Source organism: Cervus canadensis, chromosome 33, assembly GCF_019320065.1.
Source record: "Cervus canadensis isolate Bull #8, Minnesota chromosome 33, ASM1932006v1, whole genome shotgun sequence".
NCBI classification, from domain to species: domain Eukaryota; kingdom Metazoa; phylum Chordata; class Mammalia; order Artiodactyla; family Cervidae; genus Cervus; species Cervus canadensis.
In genome coordinates, this window is record NC_057418.1 from 5,045,866 (window position 1) to 5,068,854 (window position 22,989).

A 22,989-nucleotide genomic window follows, 5' to 3' on the forward strand; every position below is an offset into this window, starting at 1 on the left:
AGTCAAAATGGATCACAGACCTAAATGCAGTGTTTAGAACAACTAAACTTCTAGAAAAAACATAGGAGAAAATCATTATTTATCTCAGGGTAGGCAAAGATTTCTCCTTTAAAACATGAAAAGCAGGAAAGAACAAATTGATAAGTGGGACTTCATCAAAATTTCAAACTTAAGTCCCTTGAAAGACACTATTAAATTAAAAGATATACCCCAGATAGGGAGAAAATACTTGCAATACAAATGTCTGACAAAGGACTTCTGTGCAGAATTTATAAAGAATTTAGTTAGAATTCATTAAGAGGGCAACAAAATAAAACTATATAGGCAAAAAATTTGAACAGTTTATAAAAGCAGCGTATGAGTGGCTAATACACATGTGAAAATTTCTCAACATCATTAGTCCTCAGGTGTATTAATCATGCCATTTATTCTCTATTTTTTGTTTTAATATTTTAGGTCCTCGCTGACCCTAATGGCAATCATTTCCTGATCCGTTGACCTTGATATACCTGACAAATAATAAAATATGTATTTTAAAATACAGAGAAGTGCAAATTAAACGCATAATGAAATACCATTCCATACTCACTAGCACAGATAAAAATGCTTTAAGATGACAATACCTTGAGTTGATGAGAATGTGGAAAAATTAGAATCCTCCTCACTCATTGCTAGTGAGATTGTGAAATAACGTAATCACTTTGGGAAGCTGTTTAATAGTACCTTATAGAGTTAAACTTACAAAAAAAAAAAAAGTTAAACTTACACTTACCATTAGACCCAGAAATTCTCTTCTTAATTCTGAACTTACTCAAAAGAAATGAAAAGATATATCTACACAAAGACATGTACACAAATTTATTTATAATAATAAAACTCAGAAATCAAATGTCCATTGACAGGTGACTATATAAACAAATTGTGGCAAATCCATAGTGATAAGGAAAGGATATGGAGTGAACTACTAATTAGCAATAAAGAAGAATCAATTACTGAAAAGTGAAATACTATGGATGAATTATGCTAAGCAAAAGCATACATACTATTCCATTTCTAGAAACTCTAGAAGAGGTCAATTTAATCTACACTGACAGATGATCACAGGTTATTAGGTGTTGGGGTAGGTTGACAGGAAGGACCACAAGGGCAATTTGGAAGCTGAAAGAAATATTCTGTATCTTAATTGTGGTAATGATCATATGAATATGTGAATGTGTCAAAATACATTGAAATATAGACTTAACTTCTTATATTAAAGATTTTTATGTGGATCATGTTTAGTCTTTATTGAGTTTGTTACAATACTACTTCTGTTTTATATTTTCAATACTTTTGGCCTTGCATGTGGAAACAGGGAGTGAACCCACATCCCCTGCCCTGGAAAGAGAAGTCTTAAGCACTAGACCACCAGGGAAGTCCCTTAAATTCTTATATTATTAATATAGAATTTATTGTGTGTGAACTATACCTCAATAAACTGGATTTTTTAAAACAGTGTCCTTGAAATAGAATCAAATTTATGTCAGTCTTACTTATTATTCTTTTACCCATAATGAGGTAATTGGTCTGATTTTTCTGAAATCATCATGAAAAGAAAAAAAAATTATATTTGGAAGCAATTACGGAGACCAGATGGCTTCCTGTTCTTTCAGGAGTTAGACATTATTAACAGTATTGCTTTATATGTCTGTAAAGAGCCTTATCTCTGTGTACATTGTATTATCATGCATCTATAAAATACCACCTTTTAGCAGTAGCTGTACTTTACAAATCTCTTTCTACGTGACTTAATGCTAACTCTGACATACAGGCTCTCTTAGACATCCCTCCCAATTCCGAAATTAGGAGGCTTTGGATCACCAGCTCCATAGCATGCCAGTTCAGGAATCCACTGTCTGGATGGATATCTGCCCTGCATTCCCCAAGAGGAGGGCTGGGAACTCTGAGCAGCTGGGTGGATGCCTATGAAAGACTGTCCCCATCTCTGCTTTTTTTTGGGGGGCAGTGGGCAACATAAAATAGGCCTGCCAGATGGCTACAACTCATTACTGCCTGGCAGCAGGCCGGGGGAAATGAGAGTAAATTAATCAGCATTCAGGAGGAATGAATGGCAAAGGGGCGATGTGTACTGATGCTATTTTAGCGCAAGTCAAATTAAACCTGTAGAAATGACAACATGCATTAATCTCCCTATTGCCTCCAGTAGCTGTGCAAATGAGCTCCGAGTTTCTTTATACAAACAGCTGTTGTTTTCCTGTACCACCTTGGCCCAGAGTTCTACTAATGGCCTGCTAGGCTAGCCTTAGTGATTAATACAGACTTGTGCATTATAACGACTCAGCTGCTAAGGAAAGAGCTTCACCTATGTTGTGACAGTGAAATCTCTAAACTGCAGCTCTCCAACAGAAAGCAGGGCTCGTGCAAAATGATAGATTCGTCAGTCAACTGCAAACTCCCAGACTTTAATGAACACTGCATTTACTGCTTGTATATTGCTGAAGTCACAAGGAATTTTCTTCGAAAGGGAGTCAGAAATAAAATTGTGTTTTTTAAGAAGAAAATTTAGATTTATATATTAAAAGTTAGCTATAAAATCTGTGGAATGGCATTATGTTGGATTATCTTCTCTGGAATGTTTCTTTAAGTATAATGCTATACTGCAGGAAAAGGATCACTCAAGTTAAGAAAATACACAAAATAAGATTGATTGATGATATCTGGGTTAACCGTCATTCTTGCTTGGGTAAAGCTCATCTCTGACATAGTTTGCAGCATCACTTTCACCACCTCCCTCTAACTTACGAGGCTCCAAATAGCCAGAGGCCAATGAGAAGGGGTCAGTATCCTGAAATGATGGCAAGAAGTATAAACTAGAGAGTTTAGAGCAAGGTCCTTCAGGACTTGTCTCAAGCTTTATTCTTCAGGAACATTTCTTACCAGCAGCAGACCCAGATAATGCAGGTCTGTAGCATATATGTTTTCAAAGTGCCCAGAGAAAAGAATACAAAATCGCAAATACAAAATACTGGATGAAAGTGAATACTTACATAGACTGGGAGATGAAATAAAATTACAGATTTTAAAAAGCTAACAAGCTTTGTTTTTTTTTTAATATTCTGGAGCTTCTGTCAATCCTTCTTTTTTCTTTTTTATTATTTTGGCTTTCACTGGGAAGCTTCCTTTTCATCATGTTTGAATTTTGGTATAATCCATCATTTTGAAACACACAAAAGTAATCTGAAAATAAGGCTTTCCATGAGGAATTAAATGTGCTTTTAAATTGCCATTATATTGTGCTATATAATCATATAATCAAATTTCCTTATATTACATACTTTGAACTTTCATGAATATATATTTTTGTTATTGGAACACAGGTTTCCTTAGATCCCAATGCAGTGCTCTCTTTTGACCCAAACTGCCACACTTTGTTAAGATAAGATCTATCATACACCCTAAAATGTAACCCAATGCTTTGGGATCTTTAAAATGTACAATATCACACAAAGATGCACTTACTGTTTGCAGTACAACTACTACTCTGACAAATTCTATTATACTCAATTAACAACAAAATGTAGGTGAATACATCACAGGAGAAAACTTTCATTTTGACAGAGCAGGAGTGAAATTCAGTCTTGCACTTATAATCCTACATGCATGAGGTTTGGAAGAATGTTCCACAACAGAATCTGGCTCCTAACATTTCAAATCTGATTTCTCTCCCACTTCCCACACACTGGTGAAGTTGCATAAGACACATTTAAATTGTGATACGACCTTTTGCCCTGAAGATTTGGGTCACAGTGTGAATTATAGTACAGGCAGTGATGTGAGTGTCCCTGAAAGTCACTGCCACACTAAGACAACTAACCAAAACTTAACTACATACAGAAAAGGCTGCAAAACACACAGATATTCCCCTAAGTCAAAATTAAATCTCCCTAACTCATCTTTTCCCTAGAGCTGCCCCCAATATTTCCATGACTGCTCTGATACTTCCTGACACAAAGTATGTGACAGACAGGAATTTGAAGTGGAAAGATATAAATTACAGTTAATATATCTTTTTTTTGCAAATTTGACAAAGCATGTGACCACATGTATATATTTTCAGTGTCCCTCCCTGGGTCTTGGAAGGATCCATGAAATAACGGGTGCTGAAATGTAAACTTCACTAGCTCTCAAATTAGCATAAATCAGTCCCTATTCTTATCGCTTATTTTATTAATGTGTTGATTGACCGAAGCATAATGGATGAAGGGAAAGAAAAGCTGCATTGAACAGAACTTCCATCTCTTATGCCCCAAATTTATTCAAGCAACAAGTAATGTTGGGTGACAAAGTGCCCTCTTCTCCCTGGAGACCCTGGGAGACATTCACCCTTAAGGGCAAACATTCACCCTTAAACTATTCCCAGAGAGCCACCCACTCCTGTCATAACTTGTTAGTGACCAGAAACATCAAATTGTTATCACCATCCCAGATACGATGGGATTATAGGGAATCTGTTTCAAGTGGGTCTGTTCCAATGACCATTTTCCTGTGAACAAAATAACCTTGCAAAAAGTTCATGAATGAGACAAGAACATTTCCCTACCAACAAAATAACTGTAAAGTGGGATGGGCTGGGCTGATACTTAGAAAATTTAATGAATGAGACATTGTTGATGCTTCTTGAACTGCTGGGGTCAATCTGTACTAGTACAATCACAAAAACAAAAGAAAAAAAACACATTTTTTTCAGAATAATTTGATTCCTATCTGCTGTTCTGTACCTAAGAATACCAATCCTGTGTGATGATACTTGGGCTTTCCCAGTGACTCAGCAGTAAACAATCTGCCTGCAATGCAGGAGATGCAAGAGACACTGGTTCGATCCCTGGGTTGGGAAGGGTTCCCTGGAGGAGGCCATGACAACCCACTCCTGTATCTTGCCTGGAGAATCCCATGGACAGAGGAGCCTGGCAGGCTACAGTCCATAGGGTCACAAAGAGTTGGACACGACTGAAGCAACTTAGAACACATGCACAAATGATAGTTAGGGGAAGGCTTTATGTTCAGAGTGCCTGGAAAAAGCTCCTTACCTGGTGGTCAATACCCAGAAGCATGTTCTGCAAACCATAATCTCCTGAGAGTCTGGCAAAAAAAACTCAGTGGTCCAGTAAGTCTGCAAAGACTCATGCTGTATCCCTCTTGGAGATTCACAATGCACTCTATTGAAGTAAAGTCTCTGAGAGACCTTGCAGTAATCTACTTACCCCAGTATTCTCTACATTTATCCATTTCCAAGCACTGTCTAATAAAATGCAGTAGAATGAGCGTCTCACAGACCATCCTGCAAGCACACTTTCAGATGAGTTTCTCAAAAGTGTGGTGGAGGTGGTTTAGTCGCTAAGTCATGTCCACTCTTGCGACCCCATGAACTGTAGCCTGCCAGGCTCCTCTGTCCATGGGATTTTCCAGGCAAGAATACTGGAGTGGATTACCATTTCCTTCTCCAGGGGATTTTCCCAACCCAGGAATTGAACCCAGGTCTCCTGCATTGCAGGCAGATTCTTTCCCGACTGAGCTATGAGGGAAGCCCCCAAAGGGTATCCTCTACCAACTTCCCCCTTTGTCAGCGTGCCAGCCACAATAGGTCTCCTTCTGCATCTCCTCTCAAGCTGAAAACAGTCCTAACTCAGGCATTTTGTACCTGATGCTCCCTCTGCCTAGAACTCCATGCTTCTACATTTGCACGTGGGCTCCATCTTTCATTTCATTCAAGCCTCTGCTCAAAAGCCTGCATTTCAGAGCGATCTTCTATAATGCACTGAATCTTCTATAATGGAACGCCACGTAAATTTGTATGTTGAAGCCATAGCCCCCAGTGTGAGTTTATTTGAAGACAGGGCCTTTTAGGGAGGTAACTAAGGTTAAATGAGGTTGTAAGGGTGAGACCCTAATCCAATCCTTATAAGAAGAGGAAGAGACACGTAGGTTGCCTGAGCTCAGAGAAGAGGCCATGTGAGGACACAGCAAGAAGCCAGCCAGCCATCTACAAGCCAATGAGAGAGATTTCAAGAGAAACCAGCCCTGCTGACACCTCGGTTTTGGATGTCCAATCTTCAGAACTGAAGAATTGTTGTTTAAGCCAGCCAGTCTGTAGGATTTTGTTACAGTAGCTCTGGAAGGCTAATACTCCTTCCCTGACCACCCACCTAAAAGTAAAATTTCCAGTTATGCTCTTCTCTCCTTGTCCTGCCCTTTCTTTTTTCTTTTTTCCTACAGAGCAATTATCATGACTTGCTATATCTCTAGGACGTTGAGAGGCAGTAGAGTATAGCGGATAAGTGTTTGGGGTCTGGGTTCAAACTCCAGCCCTACCACCTCATAGTGGTGTGATCACTGATGAGTTATGAAAGTTTCATGAGCTTTACAGAATTGATACTTGCTTCAAAGGCATTGTTATAAGACTGTAATGAGATAGAACATGGGAGGGAATTCCCTGGTGGTCCTAATGGACTCCAGGCTTCCACCGCAGGGGTCCTGGGTTCAATTCCTCGTCTGGAAACTAAGATCCCACAAGCCATGCAGTGCAGCCAAAAAAAAAAAAAAAGACAAAATAAAAGTAAAAAAAGAGATAGAACATGGAAATACTGTTCTCTGGAACAATGCACACGTTCAATAATTGTTACTATTGCTTATGGCCTGTTGCTTATGGTCTGTCTAACCCTCCAGAATGTATAAGGACAGGGAGTTTGTCTAACTCATGGTTATATTCACAGTGCCTCCAAGGCACATGTTAAGCCCTCAATAAATATTTGTTACATGAAATATAAATAAATGAAGTCCTATGGACCTTGTCTCAAAGTTCAGAAAGAATTTAAATTCTTTATTGTCACTTCCATGTCTATCTTTTTTGCTGAATGAACACCTTATAACCTACTACTACCACATGATTTCAGAGTCCCTATTTTGTGTTGACTGTTGCACCCCTGGTGCCAAGTGACACTCCTTTAATTGACATGTACTAATGAGCCAAGTTCAGAAGGGCAGGTAACAAGGGGCAGAGGCTACAGGCTTTCCCACCCAAAAGGCTCACACTGAAGCAGTCACGACTACATTTACCGCAAGCGATGCTTCATCAGCAAAACATCACCCATATAATCAAATCAGAGAACTTCATTTAAAGTGTGTCCGTTTCATTTGTATTTAATTTTTTTGTATCGGTTTTGCTGCTCTGTGTAATTTGATTCTCTAGATATCAGTAATGGCACTTTGGCATCTTCCAGTGATGAACTTCAGAACCTTCACAGCCCTATGGCATGTCGTTGAAATGAGTCATCCTTTATGACTTATTCAGACGCATGCAGAATTCAAGTCAGAGGCCTGGTGGGTTTGGTATCACCTTCAATAGGTCACAGCTATCTAAAAAAGGCTTTGTCCATCTGTCACTAAGGACATAATAGGGTGTAAAAGTCATCCTCTAGAAATTTTATATCAACATCTGCAATCACTTGTGCCTTAAATTGTCATGGAAATCAACAATGGGCTCACTTACTACTAAGGAAATAACAGAATTTAACCCCTAATGTAACATGTCCCTCTATTTTCACAGATATACATCTTCCAATGACATTAATGATTATTCCCACCACATGTTGAAAAGAATTTTCAATTCTTTTGAATTGAAATGTAGGTAAAGAATTTGCTCTCGTTATGGTAGTCAATTGCACACTCTATTGAACCCCACCCCAGATTCTGGTCAATCAAATAGGCTGATTACCAGTATTTCAATCTCCATCCTTCTATCTGCTAGACCTACTTAGCATAACCCAAACAACCAGAGTGAATTTGGAAAATAGCCTTTATTGAAAAAAGTTCTCAAGCTCTAAAGGATGTTTAACAAATCCTAATATCTAATCTTCTAAAAGTTCCCAGTGATGTGGTATTTTTCATAAATTAAGAAAACGTTTAATACCAGTCACAATCAGGAATCAAAATTTTAAAAGCAATGTCCTTTATAATAAAATATGAAATACTCAGGGGTAGGTCTGACAGAGTCTATTTACTGCTTAGGAAGCCAGCATCCCAGAGACCCTCCCCATTTTACTGTTTTAGAGATGAGGGTGAAAACTTTACAGCTGTGACAGAGACTCTGCATCGCCCTGTGAAACCCTTGATGAGATAATTCTGGAGGCAGTGACAAGGGCATGTCCTTGGTAGAGGCTGCCAGCCACTCGCTGAGGCAGGAGCCAAGTGGCCGTGGGGGGCAGGGTTAGAGCGTGAAAAGAGAAATCAACCCACGGAGTGGCTACCCATCTCCCTCCCCAAAATTTCCAAATTCTCTAGGAGACTTTTCATTTATAGAAGTGACTTTTTAGTTGCTTGTAGTTTAGTAGATCGGTATCTTCAATTTTTTTTTTCACTAAAGCTTAAGTGGATGGCAACTCAACTCGGTTTATGAGCCAGTGTTAACACAATCTCCTACCCTTGCCCTTTAGTCTTTTCTCAGAAACTTGGCAGTCACCACATAAGCCACATCACCGTCCTTCAGGGGCACGTCCTACTGCCAGTGGAGGGCCACAGGAATGTGTGAGCAGAAGACAGCCGAGGGTGCCAACTGCTAAAGCAGCAAGCGCAAGCTGATGCACCAAGGCGAGAAGGACCAGGGCCACATTACCATCCCTTCCATCATCGGGTCTTGAGCCATTCTCTCTTTCTGTGTCCATCTCCACTCTCAGAGGGCAGGTACAATGGTTTTTTCTTACACATCCAGCATCTAGTCAAGAGGTTGGGTTATAGCAGAATTAAGTATTTGTCAAATAACTGAATAAAGCAGTGTACTGCTTGGAAAATCATTCAGAGCAGGACATACTAGGGAGAATTTTTACAAATGGAAAGAACTCTGTATGAAGGAAATTTCAGGTTTTCTAGACACAGGTACATTAACATGGTGATTTTTTTTCTCTGAAATTTAGAAAATGTAGGATAAGTCCTTTTCTACATCAGGGAATATATTGGTAGTATGAATATATTGGTAGTATATATATATATCAAGGAAATGGCGACCCACTCCAGTATTCTTGCCTGGAGAATTCCATGGACAGAAAAGCCTGGCAGGCTAAAGCGTAGGGGGTTGCAAAGTTGGACATGACTGAGCAACTAACACACACACACACATATATGTGTGTATGTGTGTGTGTGTGTGTGTGTATGTGTATATATATATATATATATATAAAACAGGTTTGCTTGAAGTTAGGTACTTTTCAAATCAAATAAACTGAATACAAAGAAATTTAGGCCTCCTAGTGTCATTCCCAACCTCGCCAAATAAACACTCACCTCTGGAATGGCCTGGGAGAATCAACTCTCAATTCCACTATACTTTGTAACTGAGTTACAGAGTAACCTGCCAGCAATCCTCTCAGAATTCATGGGGCTGTTTAAATAGAGCAAAGTCCACAAAAAGTTCCACCGAGATGCGCTGAGCAAAGGCCAGAGCCCCAGAAGAAAACAAGTGTGGCCTCTGAGCAAAGCTGACCTCACCCAAAGTGCAAACCCCACTGGCCCGGGGGTAGGGGATCTGTGTGATTGGCAATGAGCCCTGTGCTGTCAGAGCTCCCGAGAGAGCTTCCAGGCTGGTTCCTGTTCTCTGGCATCTTCCTGCCTGTGACTTTGCTGCTGCTCCTTCTCATCGCCTACTTCAGGATCAAGCTGATGGAGGGTAAGTGAGACGCCACCCCGGGCAGGGGTTAGAGGTCCTTTCCCAGGGCACACATCAGAAACAAGTCCATGGACTATCCGTCTTTCTGGGAGGCCTGGGATCACACATCTTTTGAGTGTGTAGGGACTCATCAATAAATACCCTCTTAAGATACCTTCACGGGGGAACATGGCAAGTTTGATCTCACCAGCAGTGTGGATGGTACACTAGGCTCTGAAGACCTGATGCAGGGATCCTTCACTGTAGCTCCCCGAAGCAGATGAACTGGGAACCAGCAATTTGGACACATGACTACTTGTCTCTCTCAGGCAAATATATTCACAAACATTACCTGGTGTTACATGGTCTGCTGTCTGCCTGACAGGCGTGCGTGCGTGTGTAAGTCCCTGAGAGTGTGTGTGCATACACTTCTTTCTCATCCATTAAACTTCTATTAAGGAAACATGCCATCATTATGCTATCAGAGTGTTTGGTAAATGTCAAGCTCTAATAGATATCTGATGGCTTGGTGTGAATTTACTATGAAAGTGTGGTCTTTAGGTGGGGGAAGAAAAGAAACCTCAGGAAGCTTAAAGTGGTGCTGCTGGGTCCTGGGTTGAGACTATTTATTCTGCTGTAACTGAAAAGAATGAAACTGCATCGTAGTTTGATTGACTAAGTGTTAATAATGTACTCAGCAAATGCTAGACTAATATGAGAGGTTAATAGCTATTTTAGTAATATCAACAAAAACCAGTAACATTCCTTAAGCTGGATGGTGTTGTGTTAGCCAAAAAACAAACTTGAAGTCTGTTTTCCCACCCTCCTTTGCTTCTGTCTGCTCCCATCTAGGATCTGCATATCCTTTTTTGGAGTCATTCCTGATTACATTTTCCAGTGTGAGCAGACAACCTTAGACGAGGCGTGCCTTCATTTTTATGTGGATCCAATCCAATTCCAAATTTCCCTTTCTTATTGAAAACAAACAAACAAACAAACCTTTGAGAACATATAGCTTTTAAAATTATAGTTCTTTCTGTAACTGTTTTCCTAAGGGCAAGCAGTTATATATCTTCTCTCCAGTTTGAGGGCAAAAGAGATTACTTGGCCCCAAATAAAATATCACCAGTTTGAATCTCTATTTAGTAGCTTCCACTTAAAAATTGTAAACAGATGGTCAAACGTCATGTCATCAATCTTACAAACAGGGTTATGGCAAGTGTAATCATTCCTATTTTGTCCTGTAAAGAAAGGGACATTGACAGATTAACTAGTGTGTTCACAGAACCCCCGAGTCTTGCATCCTGAAACAGAAAATTATGCTGCCTACCTCATACATCCTAGTCCATCAGGCAAGAGATGCATTTTAAGATGTGATGGAAAGCACGTGGAGGTATCATAATCATTAATCCCACATTTCAAGCCTTAGGCGGTAACAGTGCATGAAAATTTAATTAGTATGTAGAGAACATCAATTTTTTTGCAAAGAAAGGAAATTCCCTAACATCCTGCACTCTTAAATCTATTTCCATTGCCTTGAGTAAGTTCTTGAGGTAGAGGTCTGATTCTTGAACTTTCCATCACCAAACCCTTCATCAGCCTCTGCCAGGGACATGTCACCTCTGCGTGGGTGGAAGTTTTGATGATCTTACCTCCCCAAGTCCTGAGATTTCTAAACTGCTACATTCAGTGCTACTCAAAATACCATCACCCTGATCATGAACAAATTGCTTGCTAAAATAAGCAACATTGCCAAAAACAGTCACTATGAAAAAGAAATTGTGTCTCTCAAAAGCCTGAAAGTTTTGTATGCAGTTAGATGTAAAATTAGGTCAGGAAAAGTGATCAGGTTCTGACCTTCAGCAACTGACATTCTTAAAGAGGTAACTGAAGTATTGAAAATGTTCAGTGTGGCTAGGCGTCTCTCACTGAACTTTATAAATAAATATACACACACACACACACACATACACACATATATACATGCTTTGGTGGTTAGCAATAGAAAAAAAAGAAAGGATTTAGAGAAATCAGAGTAAGTTAAGAGTTAACAGAGTGAAATTGTTAAGATCTCAGGTGAAAGGGTCAAACCAAATGGGAGTTTGAATTTCAGCTCTGTAACAAAGGTCACACTGCCTAACCTTTCTTTTTTTTTTTTTTTTAACATATGCAATTTATCTTACAGGTTGGGTATTTAAAAATAAAACATATTTGGTAACAATTAGTTGAAGAAAAACATAGCTAAAATGGAGGGTTTTAAAGAAAAATTGTTAAGTATGTACTCTAATCTTCAATAGACCATAACATATACATTTGTCAGAAGACTCCATTGAGGGAACAGTGATTCTTGACTGGTCTGTCAAAGCATGAATAAATCAACTGTGTAAAAGCTCTCTTAACATATCAAACAATCTTTACAGAAAGTGATTAGAGTCCTCAAAGTCTCCATAAAATAATCCATTTACATTCACTGTCCCCTGGTGCTAGTGGTAAAGAACCTGCCTGCCAGTGTAGGAGACATAAGATAAACTGGTTCAATCCCTGGGTCAGGAAGATCCCCTGGAAGAAGGCATGGCAACCCACTCCAGTATTCTTGCCTGGAGAATTCCATGGACAGAAGAGCCTGGTGGGCTACAGTCCATGGGGTCGCACAGAATTGGACACAACTAAAATGATTTAGGATGCATGCCCAATTAAGTGGCATACTACATAAACTCTTGAAGCTTCAGTTTCTTCGTTGTAAAATAGAATTAATGGCAGGATGTAGCTGTAGGGTTGGTGTGGGGATTAAGTGAGGTAATACATGTAAGGTTTTTAACAGTGCCTTTTCTGAATAATGTTCAGTCATTATGGCACCTGCTGATTTATTAATATGGACTCTGAGAGGGTTTATGTCATTATAATAACTATCATTAAAATATACCTGTGTGTGTGCTAAAAATACTGGAGTGGGCTGTCATACCCTCCCCCAAGGGATCTTCCTGACCCAGGGATCGAACCCATGTCTCACATCTCCTGCAGTGGCAGGCGGGTTCTTTACCACAAGCACCACCTGGGAAGCCAGTAGCCATATTAAACCTCAAGACAAAATTACCTTTACTTAAAAATAAAATAAGTTATAAAAAATGTACTTAAAATTAAGTAAATTGCCCAAGGTCACTCACTCAGAAAATGGTAGAGACAGGCTATCTGGCCCCAGAAATAGCCCTTTCAGCTAACACTACCCCTGGAGTATTGAATACAGAGTAGGTGTTCAGTAGGTATCTGCTGAATGGAGGAATACTTTCAGCCCAGGCAAATAAGCTTATCACCAACATGAGAGCCAATGGTGGGAGAATTTAAAGAAGGCAAGAATCTTACAAAATTTTTGAGGGGATTATCAATCTCTTCAACAGGGTAGTTATTGATGATGGTGATTTCTCAGCATGAAGACTCAGCTCTGAATCAAGGAGATGACATTTCTTCACCTGTGGCCCAACAAAGACAATGTCATTGCCTGCCGAATATTCTTCAATTACAAACTCTGATGTTCTCACGGCCACTTGCCTATTCTCACCTGTCTAATCTCTCTATGCTCTCCTAAAAGTTCCATTAACATGAAATGACGGCCAAATTACAAGCTCTTTCAGTATTGTAAGCTATTTCTCTTGCTCTCTGCACTGAGCCTGGCACAGACACTCGGTTTAGGGAGGGACAGCTCATTGCGGAAGACAGGTTTCCTTTGGTCTCTCTCCCTAGGTTTTCACACTTCTAGTTCTTTGTGTCATTATTCAGATCGCCCATTCTCAGTTCCACAGTTTGTATCCTGGCTCCTCATTCAAAGCATCTGTTGTACAGTTAGCCTTTGGTAATGAAGAATGAGGGAAAAAATTACTCATATTGCAATGAGGCTATAACCTAAGGCATGGGCTATCTGAAGCAATACCTTTGAACTAGCAATTATCTCTTTGGAAAGGCAGTGAAATTGAGAGGCTGAGAGTACAGGCTCTGGAGTCAAGACTGCCTGGAATCAAATCCTAAATCCATCAGTTTCTATGATCTTGGGCAAACTGCCTCATTTTGATTTTTCTACACCTTCATTTGTTCATTTGTAAACTAAGAGTAAGTGACTACAACATAAGAATCAAATAAGACCCACAAAGGGATTTTCACAGTATTTGGCACAAAAGTGATCAACAAACACGAGCTGTTAAAACTTGAGGCTCGTGTAACCTAAGACCTGATAGCCTCCAATGCCTGTGTACCCTCTCTTGACTAAGATGACAAGCAATGTGGGATCACACAAAGTCAGAGAGAGTGCTCGCGCCCTGGGGTACATGGCATATAAAGTGGCTGGCAAGGAATAAATTGCTAGGATTTGACATGTGGGCCAAAAAGAACATTTTCAGGTTTAATTCTATAAACATGCATTATCTCCTATGAGATTATAAACTCCTTGTCTCTGGCTTCGATAATGTGACTAATTATAATTCTGAAGATAAACTTTAAAGAGTAACAATAGTTTCTGTTATACATGTTGGTGGTAGTCAGAAAGAAGACTGTTTTTTGTTTTGTTTTGTTTTGTTTTTGATGTGTCAGGAAGATCTCAAAGGATAACTGTCAGGATTTCAGGGCTGAAGATAAAATTCATTATTGTGAGAGAGGTAACGGGTGAAAGTACCAGAACAGATAGCATATACAGAAAGATGCTTACATAATAAAAGCCAAGGGGAGGAGCAAGATTGGGGTGGGGGGTCACAGGAAGGGAGCTCGTGTCAAATGCTAGAGGGAGGAAACTGGGGATTAGAAGATGACACGAGTTAGTAATTATGATGTCACTGATAAGTTTAATATTTCAGTAGCTTTAAGTGAAGTTATATTTTAAGGGATTAGGGAGTAAGTGAAAATTGGAATCTCAGTTTTCAGTCAAAGGTACCAAAAGGTAAAGAGGGGACAAATATGACGTGTCTGAAGACTATAAATGCTGAAACACATTTTTGGCGTGGAGGACCATGACACAAACCCTCTCTTACTCATTTCCATATCCCTAGGCCTTACATTAGACAGGCTTAATAAATGTTTATTGAATGTGGAAGTCTTAATACATTTAATCAACACTTAATCTACTGAATATAAAATATACTTAACATGTAATGATTTTTATTACAGTGGTAATTTGCCCAGTCTAACCATGACCATTCTTTAGAAATAAGCATTTACACTTTTGGGGGGAGAGGTTGAGAAGCAAAGGAGCGATCCTGCAGTAGTAGTTGCTCTGATGGCCACGATTTCTGTAACCACCAGGATAGAAGTGCTGGCCAATTACACCTTAGGAGCTGTGAATGACCAGCGGCACTCAGCTGCCTCTGAAGTATTAACTAGTATTTTTCCTTTCAGTTAATGAAGAACTGTCACAGACTCCTGATCACCAACACAGTCTCAACGCTGGCTTTTCCCCCTACCAGAGAAAGAAGCGGACCTGACCATCAGTGGCCAAAGCACAGTGGATTTCCGCTGATCAGAGAGTAACAGTCAATGGCTTAGCAATAAAGTAGGTTAATAAACCAGATCCACAGCAAGATAGAACACTAAGATGCTTGGTCCGACCTATATTGAAAAGTGGCAGCTGTTGTCCAAGGGGACAGCTATGAGACTCAGCTTAACCAGCAGTTCTTCCGAGTCCCAAGATTTTGGTGGATGGTCTATGGACTGGATACTTAAAAACTTTTGTAACATAAACTTTTATAGAACCACGTCTACTCTGAAGGGCATTATTTTTTAACTAAAATTCTTCAGCATCATTATTACATAATTCCATGGAAGGTGGCATTATTCTGACTTTGGAGGTGAAGAAACTCTGGTAGAGATCAAACAAATAGCAAAAGATGAGTGCCTGTGGATTCCCACTGTGAGTTCCCACGTCCTCCTCTTGACACTCAGCGAGGCACAGAGGTCACCTTTTCAGGCCTTATTTCTGGCCCTCGGTTTGCTTCTCCCCTTTCTCAGTTGCTTTCGCAAATCCCATCATCATTGTGAGAAGCCACAACAAGAGCCTCTCTTCACTGGGTATGAATCATCATGAAGGCAGCTTTCAGCATGACACCGCTTGGAAACACTGGCCATTTGGTGAGAAAAGTAAAGAACACAATGTTCATGGAACTCACATGGAGAATAACTCAAGACCTTGCCTCCAACACCAAACTTCAGGGAGCATTTCTAAATTCAGAAAGAAGTCAACCTTTCACCAGCAGCAACCACCAAGCTGAGCCCCTGTGCCACAAAGCAGCTTCTCACTGGCTATTTCACAGATGGAAGCATATAAATAAATGTCAGTGCTACTCTCTGTGATGATCGAGAGAGGTGGAATGGGGGTGGGAGGCAGGCAAAAAAAAAAAGAGATTTCACTAGCAGGATTCTTTCAGCGAGAGCCCCAAAGAGCCAATCTAGGTAACTGAGAAGAAACATTTAATTCAAAGTAGTAGTTAAAACTACTACCTTGCTCATCACAGTTTCCTAGTTAATGTTAGCAAAAGACACTTAACATGTCCTAAGTGTAAGTTTGGTTATACTCCAATGTTTGCATATGAATCCAACAGGCTATTAGATTATAAAACAATGAATTTGTTCACCTGAAAGAAATGCATTTTATGTAGTGACATAGAAATATGCAAAAGATCATGTGGCTGATCCAAAGCAAGAATGCTATTCTCTGCTTCTCTTCCCTCTCCTCCCTCCCTCTCCGGTTCTTCATATGCCTCCAATGAGTTATCGTCTCCATTTGCACTTATTGCATAATACGAAATTCACTGTTCAACTGGAGGACACTCATTTCTGGGTTTTATTGTATTTGATTACAAGGAAAATGTCTGCTGGGGCTTCCAGACTGAGGTAATTTAGTATAAGTGTGCATGCCATATGGAAGGAGTAACAATATTCTTTCAATTCTGGGAGGGATCTCGTTATAGCCTCTGGCAGAAATCAGCTTATGTAAAAATGTTTTCTTTGACAGAAGGCGTAGAAGGTTCGGCCACTAAGGTTTGCTCCAACTTCTCTTGGAAACAGGCACTCCCAAAGCCTGACTGATGACTCTGGTAGATGCATTCCACCACCTTTGCCCGAGCAGAGAAAATGCATCTCAACTACTATGGTAACAGAGGAGCTCTAAACATACATATTTTTAACATAACCCAGTTGTACAATGCAGGACCTGATTTCTTTGTTGCTGTTGGGTAAGATGAGAGTACAAGGAATTTCTAATGAAATCATGAGTAGAGTCATGAGTGTTTTTATATGCAGAGAGAAATAGAAACTAGTTTTCTCATGGAGAAACCAAGTCCAAGGGTTTTACTACCATCTGCTTGAAGGCACTGTACTGGATTTGATGAGTACAAATCCAGTACTCACAGACTGCAGCCAATCAGCTGCCCAGTCACATCTTTGCTCTCCACCTGCTAAGAGTCTAGCAAGTTCCTGCTCATGGCTGCCGTCACAGAGACCAGGCTGGCGGTCTCCTTAATATTTCATCCTATATTGTTTCTTCCTATGTGCCGAAGCATTTCATCAGGGGCCAAACATGCTCCTAAGTGGTCTCCCTTCAATAATTACTAACCTTATTTCTAATGTTCTAGTATCTGAATGAACTCTCAAATCCGTTTCCCCGACATGAGACTTTCAATAAAACAATGGATGCTGTTAAGTGCTGTTATATTGCCATCTATTCAACAACAAAAATTTATTTTACAGAGCGAACCTAAAGCTGTTAATATCATCCATCTTGTTAACTGTGTCGGTAATTTGGAAATGTGGCCTTGGGACACCAAGTCCATGACTTTACATTCTAAGCTTAGACATGTTGATAAAATACAAAATGGGGCAGGGAAGGGCACACATCATGTTCTCTAAAGTGTTATTCACAATCCTTTAAAGAAAAAATGTATTTATAAGTAGCTTGACCAGGTAACAACCTCCAGTATTTTCTAGATATATTATAGTAGTAGCAACTGGAAAATCAAGGACACACACTTTCACACACCAACAACAGTTTTTCTTTGAAATCTAAGTTCTTTGGCAAAACTATAGCTCAAAAATCGTAACGGTGAAACACATTTTGTAAATTAATTTTCTGACTACTTATAAAAAGTTAGAATTTTTCCAAACAAATGCTCCTGAGTCTTGCTTTCTGAATTTATAATTAGTGTGCTTATCAGAAGCAGCCTCTCATTTTATCAGCATTTATGCAAAGGCATTCACCCTGGCAAATGAGTGACAGAACATAGACAGGAAGTACATATCTAAAAATTTTTATTTATAATTAGGGGACCAAACCAGATGATCCTAAAGGACATCAAACCCGAATATTCATTGGAAGGATTGGTGCTATGCTGAAGCTCCAATACTTTGGCCACCTGATGCAAAGATCTGACTCATTGGAAAAGACCCTGATACTGGGAAAGGTTGAGGGCAAGAGGAGAAGGGGACGACAGAGGATGAGATGGTTGGATGGCATCACCAGCTCAATGGACATGAGTTTGAGCAAACCCAGAGAAATAGTGAAGGATGGGGAAGATTGATGTGCTGCAGTTCATGGGGTTGCAAAGAGTCGGACACTACTTAGCGACTGAACAAAAAACACCACCACCACCAGATTAAAATTCTTTCTGTTAAGAAAATTCACATCCATATTCCCAAACTCAAATTGTTAAGAGCAGAGATTCCAAACCTTTATTAAGGCAATAAAGAGCCTTATGAGAATTTAGCGAGAGCCAGGAATAATTTTTTAAATCTCTAGGAAAAGTGAGTATACCTGTAAATTTGCATATATTGGGAGAAAGCCTAGACCCTTGGAGTCCATCAAGGAGTCTGTGGTAAGGAAGCCTGTAGTCAAGAATCTTAGGAAAAAATTGTGTTGCCTCTTACACTGGCCACCTTACTTACGATGGATGAGTAGACCATATCGGGTTTCTGACATTGCAGGGCTCACAGGCAAGTTGGGTCTATAGTCTATACAATTAAAACTTTCCCTAGAGGCTTCCCAAGTAACTTAGTCCATAATGGTACAGAATTCTATTCTGCAAAGTTCTCATAAGAACACAGCTCAGACTGGCAGAATCTCCCATTACTTACCTTTGGTGGATTAATTCACGCAGTGCTGTTAATACTCACAGTGGTAAACTTTTTGGAGGGCATTATTGTGCCAGGAGCTCCACTAGGCACATTACACATTTTACTCCATCTAACCATGAGAACATGCCTGGTGTGGGATGTATTACTACCCTCACTTCACAGATGTTTAAGTACCTTCATTGAAGTCACGCGGTTCAGTTACTCAGCATAAGGCATTGCAATGCCCAGCTGTAGGAGTCTAAAGCCTGTGTTTCTGAAGCAAAACATTTTATACAACTTGAAGCTACTATACACCCAATTTGGCATCATGACTATTCAGAGGGTCAGTGTTTTGGGCCCTGGCCAAGGATCAGGAGTTGGACACCTCGGATTTGCCAGCTGACTATGTTCTTTTGGGGTCAACTCCCCGCTGTGGCCTGATCCCAGCACATTCACGAACAGGTGCATGCGAGGATCCACGCAAGCCCATGTGGACTTCTGCAAATCCCGTCAGCCTATGCTCACTGAGTCAGCGGTGACATTCACATGTCCTGTGCAAGCGTGTAAGACCCTACGGGAAACTGACCAGAGCACTACACTCAGAAGAGCAATGTTCTCAAGACTGGATTTCATTTTAAATTATGGCGCTTTTATGGGATTTCTTAGCCTTTCATCATGGAATATTTTAACAGAATGAAATAATCAACCCCTACTTACCACCTCCTGGCTTTAGCAATTATCAACTCAGCCAATCTCGTTTCACCTAATGCACAACTCACTCCTCCCTATCCTCATGTTATTTTGAATTCTCAGATAATTATATGATGTTTCACAGACATCATACAATTTTATCCATAAGTAAGGGGAAAACTTAAAAGTCCACGCTGGGCAGTAGTTACACTAGTTTGCTTTATGACCGGGGTCCTGGTGATGATCACTCCATGAACTGTGGTCTATGCAGTGAGGAATGCTGTGTGCATCACAAAGGGAAACAGAAACTACTCATGACAGTGAAATGCCAAAAATTCACCAACTCTATGCTTTTTTTTAACAATATCATTTTTCATCCTGCTGTGGCCTGTGGAATATGCATTATTCTGTTTCCTGCGTTCCACACGAGATCACTGGAAGGTTTATGTGATAGAGTCATAAAAACCCTATATAACTAAAAGGAATTATTGCTTGTCATCCTCAAATTATATTGCTTTTTGACTTAAGAAACAATTAGCACCTGGATGTCTCATAGCAGTGAACTGTTGACCTACATTCTTATTCTACCTCTTGGGATTTTAAGCTCAGTTCACACAATGAAAATTTAACATTCTGAGAATTATTTTGCAAGAAACACAAAATACTAAAATAGAAGGTCTTGCTGTCATCATCACAGGTGGCATGATGAACATGATTCCCAGATGCTTCTTGGGTACCAAGCCCCCACAGATATTCTGAATATCTCTGGGACCCCAAACTCTGTCCTTGCCATCTCAGCTGCTAAAACTGAGCCCTGACTGAACTTGTCATTTCTGGAGCTGCCAGAGACACACTTAGTCTCCTATCACTGTAGCTATCATTAGAAATTTAGAAGGATGTGGTTCTCAAAAAACTCTGGCAATGTCAACCTCTGCTTTAAATAAAAAGGCTACATATACACACTTTCTGATGCAAATTATATTTAGAGTCGTATTTGGTTCCATTATACCTCTGTGGCTTGGCTTGCTGAGATAGGTTTCCCCAGAGAGGAGGAGTTGTTTATGTAATAATTCTAGAGAAAGCAAGAAAGATCTTTCACAAGGTGAGAGAGAATTCCATGGGAACTGATCCCAAAGAAGACAGCCATGCAAATTATATTTAACATGTTCACTTTAAATAACTAGGGAAAGACATTCTTCAGAATATTTTGAATGAAACATACCATACCATGTTGGTCATTTGCTGTATAATGCTTTTAACATTTGAAAGAAAATGAGTCTGGGCATAAGCTTCACAGTGAACCATCCTACTCAGAAACGGGTGCAGCCCGTTCTGCCTGATTCATTAAGGGTCAGTGGACTGTTAAGCAAAACTGAAGCAGAGGACCAGATTTTAGATGGTGCAGCTAAAATATTTCCTGAAACAAAACAAAAAATACACAAAGAAAACAAGCAAAAATATGCCTTGGAGAACTTGGACAAGCTGGGGGGTGGATTATGTAACCAGGCAGAAGGAACTGGAATTCTAAAGAGTAGATTTACAAACATCTGACATTGTTTTAGCCATTTGAAATTGGTGAAGCTGGCAGCAGCATGAGATTATAAAATATCTGAGTAACAGATTTAAAAAATGCTACATCCCACAAAATACTAGAACCTCTGACTGACAGGAGGACTTGAGCTTATTTTTCAAAACCTTCATAAAAAAAGAAATGATAAGTTTAGAGAATAAACAAACTTTATTTTATAACAGTATTACAGAAAGCAAAATATCATTTAATACAACTTGCAGCTGCTAGATATCTAATCTGGCATAACTATACATGGGGGCAAAGCAAAGCAAAGAATGTTCAATACAGTTAATACGTCCCTATCAGGTCTCTGGCATCAGCTTTACTGGTGTAACTTTCTTACAACTGTCAAAAAACCCCACCATGGCCCTACTCCTCCAACCCAGCATCCTCACACCTGTGAGTCATCACGCTATCTGAAAGAGATACACCTGCTTGATAAACAAAAGGTCAGTTTTTACATGGAGACAAAGGGGTTTAATACAAAGCCAAGTGTTCTACACAAGTGTTCAAATAGTGGAAAGTATGGAAATGTGGACATGTTAGGAAAGAAAGCACTAAGGTTTTTAAGCTGCCTGAATGTTTTAGTAGGAGGGGAGAAAGCGTTGCCTCTCCCCTCTGGTTTCTGGAATGCTGCCGAAGAGCCCGTGTCGGAGAAGGACGGGCACCGCGGTGCGGCAGGGTCTCTGCACACAGTGTGTGGTCAGCGAACTTCATCATAGTTCTCCAGTCCGCAGATTCCCAGACTTCCTGCTCCAAAGTTAAAAGTCACAGGACTGGAAAGTCAAAAGGGTTCATTATCAAAAAATAGCCCCAAGGAAATTTTCAAAACATTAGAAAATTTTCATAATGTAAGAAACACTTTTAAATCTGCATTAACATTTTCTCATACAGTGTCTTTACCGCAAACTGAAAACTGTAAATATTGACTTCTAAGAACCCAGTGGGAAGCATCCGGAAGAAGGAAAGCCACTCTCAAAATCAAAATGAGTCACAGAGTCTCCTTTCCGCACAACAGCACCCGATCCAGTGAACAGCACCGTACCAGCTGGGGCTGGCTTTGTTCACTATCATTTGATCAAAATGAGTCACAGAAAGCAGGTAGTTGTACACAAAGTAAACAGGAAACAAAAGACAAAACTCTCTAACTAAAAAAACAAAAAAGAAAGAAAAGAAGTGATATTTAGAAGTGGTTATAAAACAAAACAATATATTAAAATGCGGGGGAATGGTATAGACCAGAGCTGTTAAGGTAAGGTTTGGTGTTGGCGTTTTAATTCTTCAGGCTTCTGGCCATTGGAACCAGTCGCGGTATAAATTTGCTGGAGCAGTGGTGTGGCATTAAGACTTGGAATGGTCAAAATTCTTCAGGTTCACAAAGTTGAGTGTTGTCTATAAAATGAATTTCTAGGAGGAAAATAAAACAGAGAGAGAAGGCTTAAATATTCCAAAGACAGAGGCTTGGGGGGGGGGGGAAATGTAAAATTCATTAAATTCCAAATGAAGTAATCGACAATTTCTATTTGCCTGGTTCTACAGTAAATAGTACTTTACCAGAAGACAAACATGAGAATCTGATTCGCTCTTGAGGGCCTTAAAATACCTGGAGGATTGACGAGCACAGTGGAAACAAGCGGTAAGTAAGAATCTGACCAAAAATTTTAACTATAAAACAGAGGTAATTCATATAGTAAAAATCTAAAAAATATATTTTTAAAACCAGTGTAGGTTTCAAAGTTAGCTTCAAGAAAGAAGGAAAAATAATTTTGACTTCATTGAAATGAATAAAAGGTGCCTCAGGCTAGGAGAACAGAATGAGGAAAGATGTAAGAAAGGGAGAAAGTATATGGTATTAGGTTGGTGCAAGAGTAATTGCAATTTTGCATTGTTGAAATTTGCCATTTGATACTGGAATATATCCTTAAATAAATGCAGTTACGTTATACATCATTTT

At 39.7% G+C, this 22,989-nt stretch overlaps 2 protein-coding genes across 13 annotated transcripts in view; one reads left to right on the top strand and one right to left on the bottom strand.

The window, feature by feature from the left end:
- Positions 1-9,454: 9,454 nt before the first annotated feature.
- On the top strand, positions 9,455-15,330 carry SMLR1 (small leucine rich protein 1; the record flags this gene model as incomplete). The annotated part of the gene is given in 3 exon segments (XM_043456784.1): positions 9,455-9,562; positions 9,565-9,715; positions 15,071-15,330. Coding segments are annotated over 3 exon segments (345 nt in total), but the record flags the coding sequence as incomplete, so codon positions are not given.
- Positions 15,331-21,184: 5,854 nt separating this feature from the next.
- Positions 21,185-22,989, bottom strand: part of EPB41L2 (erythrocyte membrane protein band 4.1 like 2) — a 205,242-nt gene continuing 203,437 nt past the window's right edge. For all 12 annotated transcript variants that reach the window (XM_043456961.1, XM_043456960.1, XM_043456958.1 and 9 more), the window contains one exon: positions 21,185-22,442. Coding sequence is in view for 2 of the 12 variants with exons in the window: in XM_043456959.1 (XP_043312894.1) it covers positions 22,428-22,442 (15 nt within the window). In the remaining 10 variants the exon portion in view is untranslated. The remainder of the gene's footprint in view (positions 22,443-22,989) is intronic.